The sequence below is a fragment of the Sciurus vulgaris genome, assembly GCF_902686455.1.
Source record: "Sciurus vulgaris genome assembly, chromosome: 11".
In the NCBI taxonomy this organism is placed as follows: domain Eukaryota; kingdom Metazoa; phylum Chordata; class Mammalia; order Rodentia; family Sciuridae; genus Sciurus; species Sciurus vulgaris.
Window position 1 is genome coordinate 17,880,066 of NC_136472.1, and position 25,395 is coordinate 17,905,460.

Below are 25,395 nucleotides of genomic sequence, written 5' to 3' on the forward strand. Positions count from 1 at the left end.
CTAGAAAAGCTACCATTCAGAGTTGGAGAAGAAATAAAAACTTTCCATGATAGGATGAACTAAAAGAATTCATGACCACTAAATCAGCACTGCCAAAAATATAGATGCACTAGACACAGAAGAATTAAAAAACAAACCACAATGCTCCCTAATGAATGAAGCTCTCTACAAGAGCCATTACAATTAAAGTCTTCCAACAAAGAAAAAAAAATCCAACAAAAACAAACAAACCCCCCCCAAAAAAGAACTCTGCCATAAGGCTCATAGAACTGAAAAATTAATTCAGCAATGTAGAAAGATACAAGATCAATATAAATCTATAGCTTTCCTATGCTGCAATAATTAATTTTCTGAGAAAGAAATCAGGAAAACTCTCCCATTTATAATAACTTCAAAGAAATAAGCTGAGGAATAAATCCAATCAAGCAGGTAAAATAACTCTACGATGCAAACTACAGAATATGATAAAAAAAAAAGTAAGTCCATAGGAACCTACCATGTTCTTGAATAGAAAGACTTGATATTGTCAAAATGGTCATATAACCAAGAGCATCATATATCTTCTGTGCAATTTCCATCAAAACCAGTGACCATATATAACAAGCAGGGGCAGCGGGGGAAGAGAAGAATGAAGGAAATTTGGATGGTGTATAGGAAAATGGGGTGGGAGGGGTGGGGAACAGAAAGATAGTAGAATGAGACAGACATCATGTATATGTATGATTACATGAATGGTGTGAATCTACATTGTGTACAACCACAAAAATGAAAAGTTGTACCCCATTTGTGTACAATGAATCAAAATGGAGTCTGTAAGAACAAAACAAACAAACAAAAAAAAAAAAAAATGGAAAAAAAGAAGCCCAGTGACGTTCTTCACAGAGTTAGAAAAAAAAATCTGTAAAATTTATTTTAAAAAATAAAGGACTTGGAATAACCAAAGCAATTCTGAACAAGAGGAGCGAAACTGGAAGCATCACAATACCTGATCTTAAATTATAGTACAGAGCTATAGTAACAAAAACAGCAAGGTATTGACATCAAAATAGGCATGAAGACTAACGGAATAGAAGACACAGAGACAAACCCACAGAGTCTTAGTCATCCCATACTTGACAAAGGTGCCAGAAACAAACACTGGAGAAAAGACAGCCTTTTAAAAAAATAGTACTGTGAAAACTGGATATCTGTGTATAGAAGAATGAAACTACATCCCTATCTCTTACTCTGCAACAAGTCAAATCAAAGTGAATCAATGACCTAGGAACGAGATCAAAATTTGCAACTGCTAAAAATATATAAAAGTTCAACTTCACTCCAACATATTGGCATAAGGATTCGCTTGCTTAACAAGACTCCTAAATCTCAAGAAATAAAACAAAAAAATCAAAAAATGGGATGGCTTCAAATTAAAAACTTCTTCATAACAATAGAAACAAGAGTGTGAATAAAGAGCCTTATAATGGAGAAAATCTTTGCCAGCTACTCATTCTACAGGGGATTAATATTCAGAATATATAAATAACTGAAATGCTTAACAACCAAAAATAAATTCTAATCAGTAAATATGTTCAATAACAGACATTTCTCAAACGCAAAAATACAATTGGCAAACAAACATAAGAAAATCATGAACAACATCTCTATCAATCAGGGAAATCCAAAATAAATCTAGATTAGATGTCATGTCACTCCATAAGAATGATAATCCCCATGAGTACAAATAAAATGTTTTCTCTGATAAGTGCATGACAATATATAACGATGGGGGGTTGCGGGGGGAAGAGAAGAATGAAGGAGATTTGGATGATGTAGAGGAAAAAGGGGTGGGAGGGGGTGGGGATGTAAAAACAGTAGCATGAAACAGACAGTATTACCCTATATATATATGTATGATTGCATGAATGGCATGAATCTACATTATGCACAACCATAGAAATAAAAAGTTGTACCCCATTTGTGTACAATGAATCAAAATGTGCCTGTAAAAATAAAAAAAAATATTTTAAAAACTAAATAAATATATACTGGTGAGAATGTGGGAGGGAAAGTTACATTCATACATTGTTGGTGGAACTGCAAATTTGTGCAACCACTTTGGAAAGCGGTAGAGAGATTTTTCAATAGAAATGGACAACCATACAACCCAGTTATCCCTCTCCTTATTTTTTATCCAATAGATCCCAAATCAGCATGCCTTAGTGAAATAAGCACACTGATGTTTATAGCAGCACAAATCACACTAGTCAAGTTATGGAATCAGCAATCAATTGAGTAATGGATGAAGAATATGTGGTACATATACACAATGGAGTTTTATTCAGTCATAAAGAAAAATGACATCGTGGAATTTGCTGATAAATGGTGAAAATGGAGGGCATCATGTTAAGTGAAATACTCAGAAAGCCAAGGGTGAAGTGTTTTCTCTCCTACGCAAAAGCTAGAACAAAGTAAAAGGAGAAAGAAGAGTGGGTAGATTCCATCAAAACGGAGGGAAGATCAATGGGGTAGAGGAAGGAGATTGAGGCAGTGGGAAGAGAGACAGGAAAAAAAAGGAAATATGAAATGAAATTGATAAAATTATGCCGTGTACTTGTATAAATAACCACAGTGAATTCTATCTTAATGTATATTTTCAAAGTACCAATGAATAAAGTTAATAATAAAAAGAAGGAAGACCAGTGAACCAGAGGAGGGGGAGCAGGCATGGGGAGGAGGGTAGGGAAAGAGGAAGTTCGGGTACTGATTTGGAGTCATTATACTCCATGCACGTATGACTGTGTCAAAATGAACCTCCCTATTATGTATAACTATAATGCACTAGTAAAAAGCATTTTAAAATAAACAATCAAATACATTGATGTAAACTTAAGAAAGAATGAGACTCAGTTTTCTGCATCACAAAACAATTTTTACCTATTTTAAAGGCTTATAACAATGACATGGATATAATTTGTTTGTTAAAGCCATTCTTCATGAATGGTTTTATGAAGGAAAATGTTGTGCTACTTAACATTTTCATCAGTGCTTCTGTGGCATCTTTATTTCTTACACTACACATCAAAAGGTTCCACGCTGGAATCCCCACAACTCCAAACACAGCACGACTTCTTCCCACTGTCCCAGGTCACAGCAAAGAGATGGTAGGAAGTAAATGAATAGGAATAAACCACAACACAGGTGACAGTTGGCAGGTGAGACCCACATGTGGAGAATGCCCTGGGGTGCCCCCAGTGGAGCAGATATGCAAGATGATTGTGGTGATGAAGAAGTAGGAATGGTGAAACGGGGACAGATGCCAGAAGACAGCTGTGCTATTGCTGCCTCACAAGCTTAGAGTGAATGCCTCACTGGTGGTGATTCTCGAGTTACCACAACACGAAGACACCCTTGAACATGGGGACATAATGGCTATACCTGGGAATAATGTAAGGGGTTGGAGATGGCCACATAGTGGTCGTAAGCCATGGAGGTCAACAGGTAACATTCACTATAGGCCAGTCCAGCAGAGAAGAATTGAGCCAGGCAGCCAGCAAAGGAGATGCTTTTGTCTTCAGAGATGCAGGTCATCAGGATTGGGGGAGCAGACACAGAAGAATAGAGTTCTCCTGTAAAAAAATTACCTGGATGTGTAGAGCCAAGAATGAGCACAGATCAGAGAAATCAGGGTGATGATCCCTGAGACATTGGTGGCATGATAGATAAGATAAAGAACATTTTTTAACAGACATGATGATAAGATAAACAACTTTATATAACAGAACTGAGTTGTCTAAAATTTTACAGTATGTGATTTTCTCCACCATACTCTTAGATTTTTTTTTAAAAAATTCTTTCTTTATGGGAAGTCTTGGTAAAAAGAAAGAAAATGTATCATATGGTTTGCTTTCATAGTGTTTAACTATGAAGTTTGATGAGCAAACTTAATTTGATGAAGAAATGATGAAAGATGGTTACTAGAAGCTCAAGATATAAAAATCTGTATTTCTAGTAAGGTGCCCTCTGGGGGTGCTCTCTGCCACATCCTGCATTAGGGGGAAAAGACGCAAAAGCAAATTGAGGCAAACAACCCCAAACCCCATGATATTCTACACAGGATTCTTTTATTTTACAAGACTTTACAAAGAAACTTACGACTCAATATTCAGCACATTGTAGGTTCACTGAGATCTTCTACAGTACTTTTTACCACACAGCAATTTAAGGATTACAAATTATGCTTTACAAATGATGACATTTCTGCTCATAGTTCAAAGCTTTGTTCTGAAAATTATAGCTATTACTGGAACTGCATTGTAGAAAAATGCACTGAAGTTAAAAGTTTGGACAAATTGTTTTATTTGCTTCATCTTTTGCATTAGCTTGGATGTTTTGGGTGCTTCCTTTTACCTGCATTTATTTGTTAGCACATCACTTCTCCTCTATCTTCTATTAAAAAATTAATCATGTTTAATCTATGAGCAAAATGATTGATGATATTATCACCACAGAAATTCAATATGTCTATCTTGCTGGTTAATATTACTGTACTGACAAAACTCAGGAATATGGAAGCAAACAGAGATCCACACTGCTGCAAAGAACCTATAGAACTTCTAATATGCCCTTAAGCTGACCAGGCCCTAGGTAAGGGACTTCATAAAAGCTTTACTATAATAACTTTAAATCCTTATAGGATACAGTATGTTATTTTGGTACAGGAATTCATTGCCTGTTGTTCAACTCAGGATGCCTAAGTCATCGACCCTCTAAAAAATTTACCATTTCTTTTTTATGAAAACATGGAACGTAACAGTATTTTAAGACTTTTATTTATATATATGCATGACTATAATATAAATACATATGACCTAATATGACTACACATTAAGGAATTTTGCTGTTCATAAGAGAATGTTTTCTAGTGGCTCAGGAAATTAGAGATGGAGGGTTTCTGAAGAGTGGTATAAAAGCTGGTTCATAAAGAAAGAGTTTGGACATCCTGAGTCAAGGAGCTGAGATAATCAAGGAATCACGATGTGTGGAAGGAAGAAAATGGACAAGGAGAGAGAGCAGGAAGAGGTAAGTGCCATCTCTGAAATAGTTTTATAGGAGAGCCTGATGGATGATTGGGAGTAGGGAGAAGTATCACAGAGAGATGGTTTAGGGAAGAGAAATGTAAAGACAAGCAAAGGAGTTTGGTAGTTGTTGGCTCTGATGTGGAGAATAGGGGTAACTGTGGGATACATCAGCAACCTCAGACCCTTATGATTCCAGGAATTCTCTACAATGCATAGAGCAAAGGCATGGACTTTAGCTTAAATACTCCCCTTGGGAGAAGATAAGACCTGGAGCTAAGTGTAAGAACTTTATGCAAGCCCCATTAAGAAAATTGCCTGACCTATTCCATTAAACTTGATTCAATAGCCAGTGGCTGCACAGATTTACTAGCCCAATGACTATGTTGCTCTGCTGGTTTCACCAAAGGTTGCTGACTGATTGACTGATTTAATGACAGCATATGTGACAGCATTCCAGAGCCCAAGGAGGGATGCTCCCTGGAATCCAGAAGAGATGTTACCCTGATCTCCAGGGCGTATATTCCATGACTTCACATTGGTGCCTGATGATTGAGCTGTGGTCCAGCTTACTACCAAACCCTCCCACTGGGAACCCAGCACAAATGGCCCATAGGTGTGCATCTCAGATTTTCACTACTTTGCTTCTGTTCTGCTCTATTTCCTCACTGTTTTATGTAACCTCTACCTTATCTGCCTCCCTCTTTAATTTTTGGTCCATGTTTTAAAGACAGTTCACATCCTCATCCTCCACAGACCCTTCCTCAGCCACCAAAAGGACATGCTATTCTTCCAGTGAGCTACCATAACAATTTGCCTATGATTCTCTTTTAACACCTATTACTTTTACCCTGAGACAAAAGGCAATTGCATTTATCTTTTCTCCATACAAATATAAATTCCATAATATTATATATATATATATATATATATCCCATATTTTTAACAAATATTAAGCGTAGATTGATTGAAAAATTATCACCTGGTTTTAGGTTATGTAGTTCAAAAATAGGGAAAGTATTATTGAATCTCAGCTTCATCTCACTCTGACATGTTCACAGTTAACCTCTTCCACATCCAATTTTTGCCTTCAGAACTGCTAGTTATGCTACCAACTCTTTGTTAACTGAAAAAACCCAAATTAATATGACTTTTGGAAACTATTACAGAGAATATGATTGACATTTGTCCCTGTTATGTTATTATTTTTGTGAAAAGTTTGTAGTTTGTAATTCATGAAAAAGAAGCAGATCTTTTTAAACTCAAACCATTTATTGATCTTGTAATTGTGCAAACTATTAGTATGGACACAGTGTAAATAACTCTCATTTTATTGATGAGGAAACTAAAGTGCAAAGATATTAAGGAATTTCTGTAAGTTACTTATTGATGGGCTCAGTACTAAAACAAAGATGATTGAATTCATATCCATTTTTCTTTTACCTTTAAAGCTTATGTAAATACTTCTACCAAATCTATGGGAAATAAAATGACTAGTTTTTATTAAATCACATGGATGAAATAATTACATATATCCATAAGATGGATAGGAAACATATAAATAAAGGAAAATACAAGAAGTAATGTTTATTCAGCATTTTCTATGTGGCAGATACCTTATGGAGATTTCAGTATATCTTTTGAAAAATGTTCAAAATTAAGTCTTATGATTTCCACTTAATGAAATAAGAATCTGGGTCTTAGAGAGATCAAATAGCTTACCCAAGTTCATGCAGCTACAACCTGCACCTTTGCCAGTTGTTCGTAGAAAGTACAACCTTTGAATGAGTTTTCAATTCTATATTTTGGTTAGTTCGTTGGCCTGTCTGAGCTTATGGTTTATTACCTTTAAAGTGGAATAACAATTATCTCTCATGGTGTTGTAATAATTGTATGAGATTTAAGGTATTTGGTTTGTTGAATAATTACCACAAACACTAATAAAAAAGAAAAGTGTTCTTCAGCAACAATCTTTCTAAAGATATAGAAAGAGGATTCAATGACCTTTCTAATCCCAAAGCAACTGCTCTTTCAATTCTAATATATACTTTGCTTATAGTTAATTGGATAGGAAAGTCCCATTATATTTCACACGGCATGTATGATTTACATATCTGATTGCAAAAGAGACTGAAGGCTAGACCTCTAGACTGTGTCTGGATTGCAAACTTCATATCTGCCCATCAGCCACAGGCTGTTCTACCTCCACAGTGTGGTATCAAGGACATGGTTGGAAATTCATGATATGACTGAGTAAACCAAGTCAATTTCCACAGTGGCACCATTAGAAAACTTTGCAAGTCTCAGTAGTTTTAGCTTTAAAACTCTTTGGTCCCTTTCATGATGAATATGACTGGTCTACCTGTTAAGGAAAGGCTTTTAATTCCCTGACCTTTAATTACATCACACTGGAGGAAGAATTGAGAGAGAATTATCAATCGCAAATATATTTGAAACTGATGGTATGGTGAAATTGTGGCATACACCCTGCCCCCCAAACATAGTGAGCTTTCTCCATCTCTGTCTGCTGCCTTACGTATTGCTGTTACCTGACATTTTGTTTTATTTGAAGATTTGCAGCCTTAAATCCATGCAAGTAGGATCTATAGTCACATTTCTGGTCACTCATTGGCACATCAGATTATTAAGACTTCTTTGAACATTGCCTGGGCATGATGTGGAATCCATGGAGAGCTGCAGAAAGTGCCAGGGACTAACTAAGATTGAAGAGAGAAAAAATTAAAGCTGGGAGCATATAAATGAATCTGATAGACATAGCAATCTTGAAAAAAAAAAAGAATAAGGCCTTTAAATGGCTCCAAACTCACTCCTTCTTATGGCATCAGAGTCCCAGGGCCCTGAGGACTGAAAGCATGTCAGTATGTGAAGTTGAAAAGACTTCCTATGTCCACCTCTTTCAGACAGAGGAGATCAAAGAGATCTGGTGAAACCAACCACTTGATTAAAGGAAAAATCGAGAACAAAAATACTAATACACAGCTTGCAAACCTGAACTGCCTTAGATTACAGCTCTTTTTGTTAGACTGAGCAATCCCTAATTTTGTGTTGGGGAGCCAATTTAAAGCAGTAATACTGCAACTCTATGTACAACACACTCCATGTTGGCAATGCATGTTTTCTAATTCTATCTCTAAGAACCTGGCACTCACCCAGCACTTGTAAGTTTTGCTGACATGAGAGGATGGAACCCAGACCAAGCCAAATCATCTTTGGCACCAAGCCCATTCACCATGATTTTGTCTATATTTTTTCTGACTTTGAAAGCAGGCACATTTTCAACTTTTTGACCTGGTATCCCTCATGACACTTTAAAAAAAGCTATGCTTTTGTGTGGCTAGCTGATTTTTCCCCATAAAGTTCCACCTCGATTTCTAAAAATATGAGAATCAAATTTAAGTCAGAACTAATGCATCTTGCTCCAAAGTCTTTAAAGATATTAATTTAATTTATATTTCTTTTGGATTGTAGGGTGATAGAAAACTTCAGAATTTTAGATTCACTCAGCAAGGAGAGGGGAACGTGGGTGATGTTTATTGAAGAGTCATTTGCATTTTCTCTCCCCTGCCACCACCTTTCTTTCACAATTGTTTACGTCTGACAAAAACAGAATTTTTGTTTTTTTTTTTTTGGTATTATTGAGGTTTTTTCCCAAACAGCTTTTTGAAAGCAGCTTTCACATCCTTGTTGCGCAAGCTGTAGATCAAGGGGTTCAACATGGGGATGATGATGGTGTAGAACACAGAGGCCCACTTGTCTTGGTCCAGGGAGTAACTGGACGTTGGCCTCAGGTACATAAACATGACTGTGCCGTAGAAGAGGGTGACCCCAGTAAGGTGAGACCCACAGGTGGAGAAAGCCTTAAGGCGTCCTTCAGCGGAGCGCATTCTGATGATGGCAATGAGGATGAACAAGTAAGAGACGAAAATGATGAGGATGGTGCTGAACTCGATGAAGCCACACAGACTGAACAGCAGAATCTCACTGATGTAGGTGTCTGAGCAGGAGAGGGCCAGGAGCGGTGGGATTTCACAGAAGAAATGGTTGATGATGTTGGAACCGCAGTAATTGAGGCTGAACGTGAGTGAAGTGTGGGCTACTAAGCTCACTAGTCCAGCCAGGTAAGAGCCCAGCATGAGAGCCAAGCAGACCCGCTTGGACATGAGCGTGCTGTAGTGGAGGGGTCGACAGATGGCCACAAAGCGGTCATAGGCCATGGCAGCCAGGACATAGCACTCGGCATCCACAAAACCTACAAAGAAAGCAAACTGCGTGGCACAACTGGAGAAGGAGATGACTTTGTGCTTTGTCAGGAAGTCAGCCAGCATCCTGGGGGCAATGGCTGAAGAGTAGCCCAGGTCAACAAAGGAGAGGTTGCAGAGGAAAAAATACATGGGTGTGTGAAGCTGAGCATCTGATATGATCAGGAAAATCATACCAACATTCCCCACCACGTTGACCAGGTAGACAATGAGAAAGACCACGAAGAAGGTGATCTGGAGCTGAGGGTCTTGAGTGATGCCCATAAAGATAAACTCTGTCACTGTTGAGTGGTTTCCTTTATCCATTACACTGATTGTATGTGTATCTGGATTTGATTTTATTGGTGAGTGTGGTAAATTTCCTGTCTCTAGCAATATTCAAACTAAAGAAGAGCAATCATCTGCTTCAGATGTTATATATATTCCCTGTAATAAATGCAGGCTTTGTTTGGGGTGAATCTCAAAAACTCCTTCCACTAATCAGATTCCGTGACTGGTGGAGTGACCAAAATGACTTGGGTGAAGGTGATGGTTCTGTCTTCTCCTGGTGCCCTCACAAGACGGGAAAAGATGTTAGCTTCTTGGGAATGGTGAGTTCTGCTTCTCCAGTGACCTTGGTGCTTCTGACACCAGACGTTTGATGTGGCCAGGGCAATTATCCATCTTACTAACTAGTAAGGAAGGTCAGTATTGGGTGTCACTTCCATCTTTCTAAAACAAAGCAAACATAAATGTAGACAATATGTGCACATTAATTGTCCTCGCAGGTAAGGATGGAGAGGGAAATGGAAGATCCAGGGTTCTCAAAGTATAACATATCATAAGCACGAACAAGAAGGGTAAATACTTAGTGAAGAGGTTCAGGTATAGAGGATAAGGTGGTGAAAAAGAATGATTTTTAAAATGCTAGGACTTACTGAGGATTCACTATGGGCCCAAATTTACTGAGTGCTTTATAAGTGTGATGTAATTTCATTCTAACAACTACTGTATGAGAAGAACAAGGCTCTATATTAAGCAATTTAAACAAAGCGAACAACAATCAGATAGAAGTAGAACTGCACCTGTCTCACTCTAGAGTCCATTATTCCCTTCTGGGCATATGTGATTTCATGAAAGGTAACTCTATTTCTGTGCCTGACTTTCCTTTTCTTGTTCTTCTTGTCATGCATGGGAACAAACATAATCCTTTTGCTTTTCTGATCTGTAGATGTCCTCAGGAGTAAGCAATGGAACTTAACCAGGTGAAAGCACAGCTGAGTCTCTGGATAATTCTATTGCTTGATCAATAGTCATTGCATAACTAATCTCAAGAGTGAAGGGTCCATACTCAGGGGAATACTGTGGTCACACAGGAAAATACATTTGTGATTTTTTTTTTACCTGTTGGTTGGATGAGTATCTATTCAATTGAAACATTGAGGACCGTGTGCAAAACTAAACCAACCAGTTAACCAAACAAACAAAAAGACGAACACAGATAATTTAAAAATAAGTAGCATCCATTAGCTAAAAATGGAGAAGACAGATTGTACTGGCTCTAATTGGTTTACTGATCAGGAAAGAAAAGAAGGCAGAGCAGTACAATGTGTCATGCATGGTCTATGGACATTCATAAGTTATTCTAAATCCTAGGATTTAGAAATGATGAAAGCTCTTAACCTTAGCTTTCACTCTATCCATAGAATATAAGGAATCACAACAAAGGAAAGGAAGGGAAAATGGTGAAGAAAGATGAAGAAAGATCTTTCTTCACCATTTTATGTCATATGATGGCAGACACTTTTACAAGTTTCTCTTAAAATTAAACATATATATATGCCAACTTGATATTCAGATATTAAAAAAATAAAACTAGAAATAGCCTAAATGCTTGTGTTCATAAAATGGAACACACTGCTCAACAATTAAAAGGAACCAGGTATTGATACATGTGTCATGGTATATGAATCTCAATATAATTAGGCTGAGAGAAAAAAAAAAAGAAAGAAAGAAAAAAATAAAAAGGGAACACTGGGTCCATTCATAAAAATCTAGAAAATGCAAAACAGTCAATAGTGGCAGAGGAAAGCAGATCAATGATTATGCTTATAAGAGGTGTGTGAGAGGTATCTGGGGGCAGGAAAGGAAAAGGCCCAAGAAAACTTTTAGGTGTGATGAATTAGCGTACAGTATTGTTTGTGATGATATTTCATGCATACATACATATACTAAAACATATTGTATTTTATTTTTTCAATACATTCAATTTATTCTGTCAGTTATACCTTGATACAGATATCTGAAAAGACAGTACTCATCCTACTCCAGTTCAAATCATTACTACTACATGTTAACAAGTACTTCATTCACAGGTTAGATTCACTGAGAAACAGAAACATATACTGAGAGGACTTTACATTGTGAGCTATTGTAGGGCCAGAATTGAATCTGGGACTGCGAGTTTCCCATAGGATGCTGTGTTCATTTTTTTCTCTGATGCTTCACATAGGAAATTAAGAGTAACCCACCAGGAACAATGACAATGTGTCCATCACTTGTTAGCATGCCCATCCACTTCAACAAGAGGAAAACAATCCTATTGAACACGGAAGCCAGCTACATAGTTTTATAGATGAGAAAGCAGTCATACCTCAGTCTCTACAATACATGCTTATACCAGACTGCAGAAGTTAGAGTAAGAGATACCTTGTAAGAGCACAGCAACAACAATCAGGAGTCTTCCCCACAGCTGGGTAAGCACCACTCAATTCATTTCAATCATTTGGAAAATGTGATTAGAAAATCACTCTTATCTTATGGAGCCAAGATTCTGGGTAAGTGAGGCAGGCAGGAGAATTTTCACCAACTGAAGATCACTTGCCTGTTGCCTTCTGTAGTGGTCTGATGAATGTATTGTATGCTATTCTCTGCTACTATTGCTTCCCACTGCACTGCTTATCTACTTGGAGTATCTTGGGTTTTCATTGGTTATTTGGGGTTAATACACTCAACTTAATAATTTTCTGCACAAATTGGTTAAACTATGTATAAAGTGCTGGATTTAGTAGCTGTCATGTGGCAAGTGCTTAATGCACTTGACTATGGTGTGTAAATATTGATGTTTTAATTTGGTAGATGAGTGCACTCATAACTCTAAAACATTGCTTATTTCATAATCTATAAAACAGTGCTTATTTCATAGAGCCGATGCATCATGGACTGGTTATCCTTTAGGAAGACATAATTTTAAATCTATAGCTCTTCTATTATATGAAAAAAAAAAGTATAAACTAGGCTATAATAACCAAACTCAGCACTTAATAAGGAAAAAGAAAAACTTCATTTTTTCTTTTTAATCTCACATATTATTCAGCCCATCTGATCCTTGAAGAAACGGTAAGATATTAAGAAAATGAATATATTTCTTTTTTAATAACTCACTGAAATATTTAACAAGAGACCAGCAAAAGTAATTTTTATAGAAGTGACTTCAGAGCAAATATATTTTAGATTTCAATGTATCACCTGAGTTTGCGGATTTTTATGAAAACAATACTAAGGGAAGAGAAATCTGGAGACTCTAGTTGTAGCCCTACATTTCAGTAATTAATTGATTTTGGTGAATTGCTGCACTGGATACAGATTCTGGATATGTTAATTAGATAAGATGGAGAACATAAATAACCCCGGACCCTCCATTCCATTTTATGAATTCCGACTTATGAGATAACTAAAAGCCAAGCCCATGGTCTATGTCTCTTTCTGAAATCTTAAAATGTCAGGGACCTGGTGTCAAGCAGAACCTGTGCTGAGAAGAAGCATCAGGCAGTGTAATACTGCATCCCAAATAGATCCCAACTCTTTCCGCTTCTGTCCCAAGTGTGATCTGACCTGTTTCCCACTTGTTGGGAGAGGATGAATGTCTCCTCTTCTTTGAGGGGCAGCACTGAAAAAAATATTCTGAGAATAATCCCAAAATATGAATCACCCTGGTAGCTGGTTCAGAGCTTCTTACTCATCCCATCCTTGATCCTGAGTGCAGGTGGCATTTATGTCTCTGAGTCACAAGTAATTTCCCAGAAGAAATATGATGAAATCATTGTCTGCATTCACAGGAGACTCAAAGATCTGATGAACTATCGTTCCCTGAGGAACCTCACTTTCTTTTCCTTCAGTCTTAATGATAAACACAGGGATACATTTTTCAAGACTCTTGAACGATGATTTAATCTAATGTAAGCACGACCTGGGTAAGCACTACCTGGGCTTTTTGCAGTCTAAAGATGCCTACAGGGATGATTTGGGGATGACTGAGAAAGGTCTTTCTGCAGATGGTAAAAGTCCTTTGAAAGACGATGGTACTTTTCATGTCCTACAGGGTGACATTAATGTACTATTATAATGGTTAAAGAAAAATAACTAAAGAGTGAATTTTACTTGGAATAAATAAAAGAGGGACACAAGGAATCTCTGGGAGGTGTTGAATGTGTCCATTGACTCTGTGATACTGATGGTGCCATGGGTGTTTGCATATATCTAAGCCCATCAAATTGTGCATACTGACTTGTGCAGTTGTTATTTGCAGTATATTAATTATGAATTGATGTTTTAAAATCACTTCAAGTGGCACACAGTCTAATAGAAGTTCTCTGGAAAACCCAACATTTACCTATGAAGAAAATGAAGGATACATTAAAAAAACATTCCTTCAGAGTTCAGTATACCTGTCACTGTGGATGTGCCTTTGCTCACTTTCAGGGAAAGAGTTTCCATTTCCTTTCCTTTCTTTACATGAATGAAACTGGATGCTTCCTTTGGCAAAAAGAACTTTAAGATCCCAGGTATGAGCAGATTGAAGAGCTTCCTTCCTTTTATTTTTATATTTATATTTTTTCAATTAAAAATAATGCTTATTTTAATACATAATTAATCAGACCCAGTTACAAAGGGGATAAAAGGGGCAGATGACGGCACAAGTTTGAAAAATCTCCATAAATCTAACCGCTAAATATTTAGGCTGATGTAAGTTTACCCTATGAGCATCCAAGGTAGTCTTGCAACATTCTAGCTCAGGATACAAATTTCTAAAATGATGAAGGCAGGTAAAGCTCTAAGCCATTTTCTTCCTTGAGTTATGCAGTAAATGACCAATGACAAGATTGTTTTATATAATGTCCATTCAATAATACACCAATTTAATATTTGGAATGTTTGTACATGTAAAAACAGAGGAAGCTGTACATGTAAAAATGGAGGAAGCTTTAAGGCTGACATTCAATAATTCTATCAAGTACATATGTAACTAGTGGGATATTTGGCACATGGGTGTGAGTGAATCTTTGTGGTTGAAGATTGTCCTGTACCTTGCAGGCCTCTCATCCACTTGGTTCTGTGGTGCACTGATTGCCCTATCACTATGGGAATCATAAATTTCCATAGTGTTTCTGCAGGATAAGCACTTCCTCCACTGATTCCTCCTTTAGATTCTAGGCACCTGATGTCAAATAGCTCCTTTCAACCAAGAGGAGATGAAGTGCACTAAATGGGACATTGAGCCATTACCCCCTATAACACCTTCCATTCACTCTTTCTCCCAGCAACCAGCCTCATCCAGACTCTCAACAGGTTGCTCCAGTCAGCCAGTTTTCCCCAGAGGAAATTGAATAATTTTTTTTTAATTTGTTCTCATTTGTTATACATGATAGTAGAATGCATTTTGACACATTGTACACAAATAGAGCACCTTTTCTCATCCTCTGGCTGAATATGGTGCAGCTATACCAGTAATGTAATCATACAGGTACAAAGGGTAATAATATCCATTTCATTCCACATTCCTTCCCATCCCCATACCTCTTCCTCTCCCCTCACTCCCCTCTGCACAATCCAAAGTTCCTTCATTCTTCCTTACCCCACATGCCATTATGGAATAGCATTCATTTATCAGAGAAAATATTCAGCCTTTGGTTTTTTGGGTTTGGCTTATCTTGCTTAGCATGATGTTCTCCAGCTCCATTCATTTACTGGCAAATGTAATAATTTCATTCTTCTTAAAGGCTAATATTCCATTGTGTATATACAGCACATTTTCTTTATGCATTCATCTGTTGAAGGTTGTCTAGGTTGGTACCATACTTTAGCTATTGTGAATTCAGCTTTTATAAACATTGATGTGGCCACATCACTATACTATGTTGATTTTAAGTCTTTTGGTTATAAACTGAGGAGTGGGATATCTGGGTCAAAAGGTGATTCCATTCAATGTTTTCTGAGGAATCTCCATATTGCTTTACTGGTGGTTGCACCAATTTGCAGTCCCACTAGCAAATATATGAGTGTACCTTTTCCCCCACATCCTCGCCAACAATTATTGTTCCTTGTATGATTGCCATTCTGACAAGACTGAGGTGGGATTTTAGAATAGTTTTGATTTGCATTTCTCTAATTGCTAAAGATGATGAACATTTTTTCATGTATTGTTGGGGGCTGTGCCATGTTGACAGCGCCAGAAGGGCGCTTGATCACATTGGCAGCGAGGAGGTTAATTGACATAAGCACACTCAGGTGATTTATCGTCCACACACACAATATATGCGCATGTGTTCTCAAGCACTCCTAATTGTGCCTGCTCGGACATCTAGCGTCTTGCTAATCTTTGTGTAAGAGGCGTGGCCCTGCTCTCTGCCACCTAGAGGTGATATAAGCGTAGGCAGAGCGAGACAGCACAACACGGCAGCTAGTAGAAAGAAGAACACAGCAGCTAGCAGGAATAGGGCAAGAAGAAAGAAAAGACAGCAGAAACAGCAGCTAGTAGAAAGAAGCGGCACAGCAGCTAGCAGAAAGCGGCGTAAGGCAGATCACAGAGCGGAGAACTGAGATGCATCACTAAAGCACCTTAGGTAGATGCACCCTTAGTTCACAGGATGCAGGACGCACCAGCAAGAAGCAGCAGAAAACTAAGAAGACATAGATATCTCTGAAAGCAAAGTCTCTCTCTCTCTCTCTCTCTCTCTCTCTCTCTCTCTCCTCTCAAAGCAAGTAAATCTCATTTCCTCTATCCTCTATAAACAAGCAAGCAAGGAAGCAGCCCAGAGATAGAAGTGGCTCAGTTTCCAGTCCACCACCCATAAGACCCACGCAAGTTGTTGCTGCAAGCAGTGTCAAATATCTGCAGATTTGGTACCGCAAAGAGCCAGCGACAATGTATTTGTTGATTGATTGTATTTCTTCTGTAAACTGTCTGTTCAGTTCCTTAGCACATTTATTGATTATGTTATTTGGGTTTTTTTTTTTTGTGCTAAGTTTTTAAAGTTATTTTTATATCCTGGAGATTAGTGCTCTATCTGAGGTGTGGGTGGTAAAGATTTTCTCCCATTCTGAAGGTTCTCTCTTCAGGTTATTGATTGTTTCCTTTGCTAAGTAGCAGTGTTTAGTTTGAATCCATCCCATTTACTGATTCTTGATTTTACTTCTTGTGCTTTAGGAGTCTTGTTAAAGAAGTCAGATCCTAAGCCAACATGGTGAATATTTGAGACTTTTTTTCTGCTATTAGATGAAGGGCCTCTATTCCAGTGCCTATGTTTTTGATCCACTTTGAGTTGATTTTTGTGCAGGATGAGAAATAGAGTTTGAAATTCATTTTGCTATGGATTTCCAGTTTTCCCAGCACCTTTTGTTGAAGAGGCTATCTTTTCTCCAATGTATGTTTCCAGTGCCTTTGTCTAGTGTGAGATAACTGAGGGCTGGGGATATAGCTCAGTGGTTCAGTGCCCCTGAGTTCAATCCCAGTACCAAGAACAAACGAAGAAAGAAAACCCCCTGTATTTATGTGGGTTTGTCTATGTGTCTTCTATTCTGTACCATGGGCCTACAAATCTATTTTGGTGCAAATACCATGCTGTTTTTGTTACTATTGCTCTATAGTATAGGTTAAGGTCTGGTATTGTGATGCCTCCTGCTTTATTCTTCTTGCTAAGGATTGCTTGGGTTATTCTGGGTCTCTTATTTTTCCAAATGTATTTCATTATTGCTTTTTCTAGCTCCATGAAGAATGTCATTGAGGCCCATCCTTTTTCTCAGCAAAGGATACAATCAATAATGTGCAAAGAGAGCCAACAGAATGGGAGAAAATCTTTTCCATATGCACTTCAGATAGAGCACTAATCTCCACAATTTATAATGAACTTACAAAACTTTACATGAATAATTCAAAGAACCCATTCAATAAATGGGCCAAGGAACTGGACAGACACTTTACAGAAGAAGACATATAGGCAATTAATAAACATATGTAAAAGTGTTCAACATCTCTAGTAATTAGAGAAATGCAAATTAAAACAACTCTAAGATTTCATCTTACTCCAATTAGAATGACTATTATCAAGAACACAAACAATAATAGATGTTGGCATGGATGTGGGGAAAAAGGCACACTTTTGCATTGCTGGTGGAGTTGCAAATTCATGTAACCACTGTGGAAAGTAGTGTGGAAAATCCTTAGAAAACTTGGAATGGACCCACCTTTTGACTCAGTTATCCCACTCCTTGGTTTATACACAAAGGACTTTAAAAATAGCATACTACAGTAATGCAGCCACATCAATATTTGTAGCAGCTCAATTCAGAATAGCTAGATTGTGGAACCTACCTAGATGCCCTTCAACAGATGAATGGCTAAAGAAAATGTGGTATATATAAACAATGGAATATTATTCAGTCATAAGGAAGAATATTATTATGACATTTGCAAATAAATGGATGGAATTGGAGAATATCATGCTAAGTGAAATAAGACAATCCCAAAAAACCAAAGGCCGAATGTTTTCCCTGATAAGTGGAGAATGATATATAATGGTGGTGAGGGGTGGGGAGTGAGAGAAGAATGGAGTAACTTTAGATTATGTAGAAGGAAATGAGAGGGAGGGGGTATGAAAAATGGTGGAATGAGACAGACATCCTTACCCTATGTACATGTATGATTATACAAATTGTATGAATATACATCGTGTACAAGCATAGCAATGAAATAATGTACCCCATTTGTGTACAATGAATCAAAATGCAGTGTGTAAAAAATCTAAAAATAAATAAATAATTAAAAAGAAAAGAATGTCTTTGGGATTTTAATAGAAATTGCATTAAAACTGTATAACCCTTTGGGAAGTATGGCTATTTTGTCAATATTAATTCTACCTATCCAAGAGCATGGGGGATCTTTCCGTCTTCTAGGATCTTCTTCAATTTCTTTCTTTAGTGTTCTGTAGTCTTAATTGTAGAACTCAGGACCAAACAGATTCTCAGCTGAGTTATACAAGACCTTCAAAGAAGAATTAATGCCAATACTCCTCAAATTATTCCATGAAATAGAAAAGGAGGGAACCCTTCCAAACTTATTTTGTGAGTCTAGTATCACCCTGATACTAAAACCAGACAAAGACACATCAATGAAAGAAAACTTCAGACCAATATCCCTGATAAATATAGAAGCAAAAATTCTCAATAAAATTTTGTCAAATCACATACAAAAAACATATTTAATAAATAGTGCACCTCTATAAAGTGGGTTTCATCCCAGGGATACAAGGTTGCTTCAACCTTGTATAAAATCAATGTAATTCATCATATCAATGGACTTAAAGACAAAAATCATATGATCACCTCAATAGATACAGAAAAATCATTTAACTAAATACAATACCCCTTCATGTTCCAAACACTAGAAAAACTAGGGATAGTAGGAGCATACCTCAACATTGTAAAAGCTATATATGCTGAGCCCAAAGCCAACCTCATTCTAAATGGAGAGAAATTGAAAACATTCCCTCTAAAAACTGGAACAAGACAGAGATGCCCTCTTTCACCACTTCTCTGCAGCATGGTACTGGAAAATCTAGCCAGAGCAATAAGAGAGATGAAAGAAATTAAAGGGATAAAATAGGAAAAGAAGAACTCAAACTATCACTATTTGTTGATGATACGATTCTATATTTAAAAGATCCAAAAAATTCTACCAGAAAACTTCTAGAACTAATAAGTGAATTCAGCAAAGTAGCAGGATATAAAATCAATACTCACAAATCAAATGCATTTCTACACATCAGTGAGAAATCCACTGCAAGAGAAATTAGGAAAACGACCCCATTTACAATAGCCTCAAAAAATACATAAAATACTTTGGAATCAATCTAACAAAAGAGGTGAATAAGTTGTTAGCGATTATAGCTTAATTGTTATTCATATTTAAGGGAGAAGGTATATTTAGTATCCTTTTTTGGTATTTTGGGGCTGCAGCAACCCAAATGGTTAGCAATGCATATTCTGGAGTAAGAATGAAACTGTGCCTGAATCCCCACTCTGATTTGAATCTACTACTTGAACAAGTTTCTTTACAAAGTGCTGGTTGACTTTACCTAGGCTTGGGGTGACACAACTCTCATGTTCAGGAGGATACTCTGCAAGTAGCACCTGTATAGTAAATATTAGTTGTTATTATCATTTGGCTCAGGTCTCTCCTACTGATGACTGGGTAGAGGACTGGATGAACAAGTTCTCACCTTCATTAATAATTCATATGAATGCCTAATCTCCTCTAGAGTGGAGATCCCATCTTTATTAATCAGCATTATCTCTGTTAGTTGCTGAGTAAGTTCTCATTGCTTGGTGGCTGGATTTAAGGGTCCCATGGTTTTTATTTTTTCCCCATTGATTCTTTTTATTTATTCAAAACATTGTGATTCATTTTGACATAATTGTAAATATATGGAGTATAATTTGCTCCATTTCAACCTCAGTTTTCTCTTCTCCCTACCCTTCCCCTCTACCTCCTCCCTTGCTTCCTCCCTACACTCTACTGATATTTCTGCTAATTACTTTTAGATTTTTTTTTTAAAGTTAGTTAGCGTCTTGGGAATGAACATGATGGTGAGATTCATTGTGGAATATTCATGCATGTGCGTAGGAAAGCTAGGTCAGATTTATTCCACTGTTCTCTTATTCTTTCTTTCTGACATGTGAAATTTGGTCAAAATAAAGGGGAGGAGAGACAGAGAGAGAGAAAGAGAGAGAGAGAGAGAGAGAGAGAGGGAGAGAAAGAAAAGGAAGAGGATCTCATGGTTGGCTCTTAGTACAAATTAATTGTGACTAACTGTCAGTAATCTATTCCTATAGATCCATTCCTTGTAAAATCTTGTATCCAGTGTGAATTCTTCCTAAGTTCCAAGGAGATAACATTTCATGCTAATTTTTTATTGGTCCCCATCCATGTCAGGGAGATGTAGCATCACCTGGTGCTTCTTTGATAATACTCAAGGTAAAATAGAAATGAGCTATCATCTTATTCCGTTATTTTGGATGTCCTGATTTATAGCCTGGGACTAACTGGGTTCCATCGCTTATCCCGTCTTTGACCCAGTTCCTCCTGTGTAGTCCATGGTCTCATTTCCCTACTCTCATCTCTGATGTTACCTAATCTTCTCATTTCCTGTGTCTCTTACACTCATTTCTTAGTGTTATGCAATGACTTCCAACCCCACACATACACCAACTCCACAAACTTTAATCTCAATTTATCATAGTTGGTTTCCAAGGAACGACTAATCCACACTTAGATGGGAATTATTTGGTATTTTTAGTAACTCCTCATTTTTTGCCTGTTATGTTTCATGCTCGGCATTGATAGGAGCTTAATTTACTTTCACTACCATGCATCAATAAAACAAATAAACAAACACTGGAGATTAAGATTTAACCAAAGTCATGCAAATATTTCTCCTCCAAATTGCAGAGATAAACAGTACATCTTTTTAGTATTTGAGTTCTTCATTTATTGCAAATTTTATTAATTAAATGAAACTGAAATAAATTTTATCAAAGTAACCTAAATAAAGTAAATGATTATTAGATATTGATCAATTGGTGTCAGACCTGGAGTCCCTTACACAGAAGATGTATTTGGAGGATGGAGTTTCTTGCGCATCTCAGTCTTGGTTGTGGAACTGAGAACTATTTCTTACTCTGGAGAGCGGGCAAGAGTTTGTTAGGGTAAAGGAAATGGCTGATTATCTACATATACTTGATGCAGCAATTCACATTCATTATTCTGTCTCTAGACTCACCTGAGTCATTAGAAATGAAAATGCTTAGGTACAGAGAGAATTAGTGAAATAGGCAAAGTCTCATAATCTTGATTCCACAGACCTAGGATTCCAAGCTCAAAACAGGCCTGTTCTCTCATCCTTCCCCTTGCGTCTCCTCCACTTAGCTCCCCGGATATTTCCCAGGTAGCCTAAGGTCTCATGTGTAGACAGCCCCCATAAAGAGCAGGCCCAGAGGTACAGTGAAACTGCAATTTTGAGCACTCTGTCAATTCTTCCCAAGGGAGCTTCTCAGGGGAGACAAAGGTGGTTGCATAATGGTGCTTAGGAACTTGGGACTTGAAATTCATTCTCCTCTGGGTTCACGTACCCCGAGGGTAGAGGAGAGAAATATGAAGGGGATGTGATTTCCTTAATTTCAGAGGGGAAGAGTGAGAAGATTACAATGAGGAAACTTAAGGGACAAAGTCCCCAGAGACCAAAGAACAAGAAATATATCCTACTTCAACATTAAGATGTGTACTCTGGAGTCTCTTCCTAAGACTCCGTAACTGGAAATAACTGAATTGTAGCTGCACTGCAGAGATAAACTTTATATTTCGGAAGGTATTTTATCCTGATATAATTATTTGGAGTATTTGTATTTACAAAGAAGTGAAAGAAAGGAAAGACTGCTGAATGCAGAGTAGTTTTGGCATCCTACATATGCGATGTGTGTTCTCTAAATCCACTCTGGTTGTGCTTACCTTGGGATATTGACAATGAATGTCTTCTCTAAGAAGGAATCATGTGTTTTTTCCTGATTGTTTTTTAGTGAATTTAGGTATGGAAGAGGGACAAGCAAAGGAATAAAATAACAGTCAAGCAGTTGTAGAAGGTAAGGAAAAGATATTATGAATTCTGTTCATTTAACTTACTCACTAGAAGAAAACTCCATTTTACTCTTCATTTCCTTAATTGTCCTTGGATCCAAAGTTCCAGAAGCACCAAGTGGCTAAGAAATTATGTTAAATAAGTGTTACATCCATCTTATTAATAAGATATCTGTACATCTTTAGGATAAATATAAGCAGCAGCAACTATTATGATTGATATGAACTTTTTACCCACCAGAAATATCTCAGGAAATCTTACAGTTATTTTCAGAAATTCTTTGAAATGTAAAACTCAAGTAATTCTCACTGGGCTAGAAGTTTGGTTGCAAAATCTCAACAGTATGAGGGAGAATATCATAGAGAAACAGGAAATATATTTGTCAAAATTGTGAGGAAATGGAAGCATGTAATTCACACTGTATGTAAAACAAATCATATTTTGCTAATAATGCATATTAATAAATGTGAATTCTAAGAAAGACAATTTCAGCAATAATACTCATAGTTTTTAGCCGAAGATATGACTTATTAAAGTAATTGAGTGTATTCTGAACTATTAAGCTTCGAAAATAACCCCATCACATGTCATATGTATTAATAACTAATCTATTATTGACAAGAAGTTTAAATGGTTTCACATTTAATGACATGAGATTTACATTGGCTGAGTATAAATTAGTCAAACTTTGTAATTTTCCACAAGCTCATCTTTTGTACTTTTCATTTCTACTCTGCAAAAGGAGAGAATTTCATTGCTTATTCTATAAGACTTAACTAAAATAATACAGAAAGAAATAGCACAGTGCTTGTAGAGCACAAGAAATCATCAAACGAAAAACTTTAAGAATTTTATTTCTAGTTACTTTTCACTGATCATTTCTTTATTAGTATGCCAGGTTTTTAATTTTTTCATATACTTTTTACTATTTTTGTTAGATTTATATTCTCAGGGACACTTCCTCTTTTGGGCATTACAGAAAGAAAATCTGTGTCTTTTTTTTTTCCATTATTTTTCTCCTTACTTCTGGAGACGCTGCTTTTGAAGGTCAAATATCAAGGTCAGTCGAAAGAAAAGCATCTAGGCTGGCCAATGGTACCAGTGAAATGCAGAAATAAGTGATGTGATATTGACAAAGAACAAATATTTTACTTTATTTTATTTTTGTTGTTGTGTGGAGATAGAATCCAGAACCTTCTGTATGCTAGGCAAGTTCTCCACCATTGAACTGCATCCCCAGCCCCAAAGCAAGTATGTTGGCATTAAGGAACCTGTTTTGTAGCTCAGGATTCACTCCTGAGTAGCCAAGAACCCCTTAATTTGTTGGCATCATGTAACACAGATCACCTTTTGAATACTCTTGGGATATTAATTATCTTCTTTACTGATTTATGGTCAAGCTCAGTTAAGACAAAAAGTGCAACAACACTTTGAAAATGTTACTCTGTGAAAAGATGATGTTTTATCATGACTTATGCTATTGAGCTCATCTCAGTGGAAACTAGGTTGAGCAGAACATTAGGAGACACTTCTTGTATGGCAGTGTGGGTACCTGTGGTGTCAGCTCCTGCCCACTCTTCCCCCCACCTGGCTTCCGTGGACTCTTTATCTCTTATTTGAGCAGAGTATTGAGTAATGTTGAGTTCATGTATTAATTTTAGACAGCAGTAAATAACTACTTTCTCTGGCTGATACACGATTTAGAATTTCATTTTAACTTCTTAGCTATATCTTCGTGGCTAGCCTGGCACAGTTGAATCTACTATTTATAAATCTGAGGTCATGAAAGGGGTGCAGGATTTGAGTGAAAGAATTGAAGAATAATTTCACTGATAGGTGTTATCCAAAATTTTACTTGGAAGATCTAGGCTGGGTATTGCTGTTGAGATTTCTTTTTCATCCTATATCTGGCTTTATTAGAACTTTGAAGGAAAAATCTTATTTCCCCTTAAATAACCTGATGTTAAATTATTCCCCTAATTTAATATGGTTATTATAAGTTTGATGTATGACTTCTGATATTTTCTAATTCTGGTGGTTTGTTAAAATTACTATTAATTATATTCATTTTAACTGATAGATAAAATATAAAAATTGTATATCTAAACTGGGTATCATGTGATATATTCATATGTGTTTCCATTGTATAATACTGAAGCCAGTTTAAATATATCTAGTTCTTTGAAAATGTACTGCAATATGGTTAAAATATTCAAAATATTTTTTCTATCTTTTTGAGATTTATATTAGATTATCCTAATCTACCCTCACCGTAACCTGCTGTAGTTTCTGTTATGATCCTGTGAATCTAAATGTTAGGAGATTTCATTGTCTCAGCTACTTAAATAATTTCCACCAGGAATTTCTACTTATTCTCACAAACTGCTATTCTAAATACTGAAGTGAGTCATTAAGAATTCTAAAATTTAACTGACATTTTTCTGCTTTGCACTTGCTGATTCTGGAAAGTTGGGGGTGACATTGAAACCATATTGACCACATGGAATATTCTCTATTTCTGACCATAAAATTTCAAATACCCACCTCCTTGGGATCAAGCTATTTGCCTTGCCTGGCACTGTTGACTAATATTGCTACTTTTAATGTATTTAATTAATTCATTTAATTTTATTTTTTTTTACTGAAAATGGATATTCGATGGTCTAAATTTATTCTGTCCTCTTTCCAGAACGTGTACAGAGTATATTAATTTATCAATTAATTAAATTTAATTACCATAAATAATAAATACATTAATCTCTTAAGATAGTATAATCAGATAGGCATGTGGCAAGTGCCCGTAGTCCTCACAGTACTGGAGACTGAGGCAAGAGAATTGAATATTCATAGCCAGTCCCAGCAACATATCAAGGCCCTAAGAAACTTAGAGTATAGCCAATCATCTCAGGTTGATTAGTAGGCCTCACCCCTACTGTCAGGATCCAGGATTTTTACTAGACAACAGGTAGAACATACTACTTTACTGTGCTCTTTACTTTTCCCTCTTCCTTTAGAATCTATATTCTAAAGACACTGAAATACTTTTATAGATCTGTCATGTAATCATCTGACCAAATGCAGTATCCCATCTTCTCTCTTATTGCAGTTGAG

The 25,395-nt window shown here is 36.7% G+C and overlaps 1 protein-coding gene across 1 annotated transcript in view; it reads right to left on the minus strand.

Annotated features, from left to right (window-relative positions):
• The window catches only part of LOC306639687 (olfactory receptor 5AU1-like), a gene marked incomplete at both ends in the record, with an annotated part of 28,314 nt that extends 18,671 nt beyond the window's left edge, over nt 1-9,643 (minus strand). The window contains 1 exon segment of the mRNA XM_079103465.1: nt 8,713-9,643. Coding sequence (XP_078959591.1) covers nt 8,713-9,643 — 931 coding nt within the window.
• Nucleotides 9,644-25,395: the final 15,752 nt, after the last annotated feature.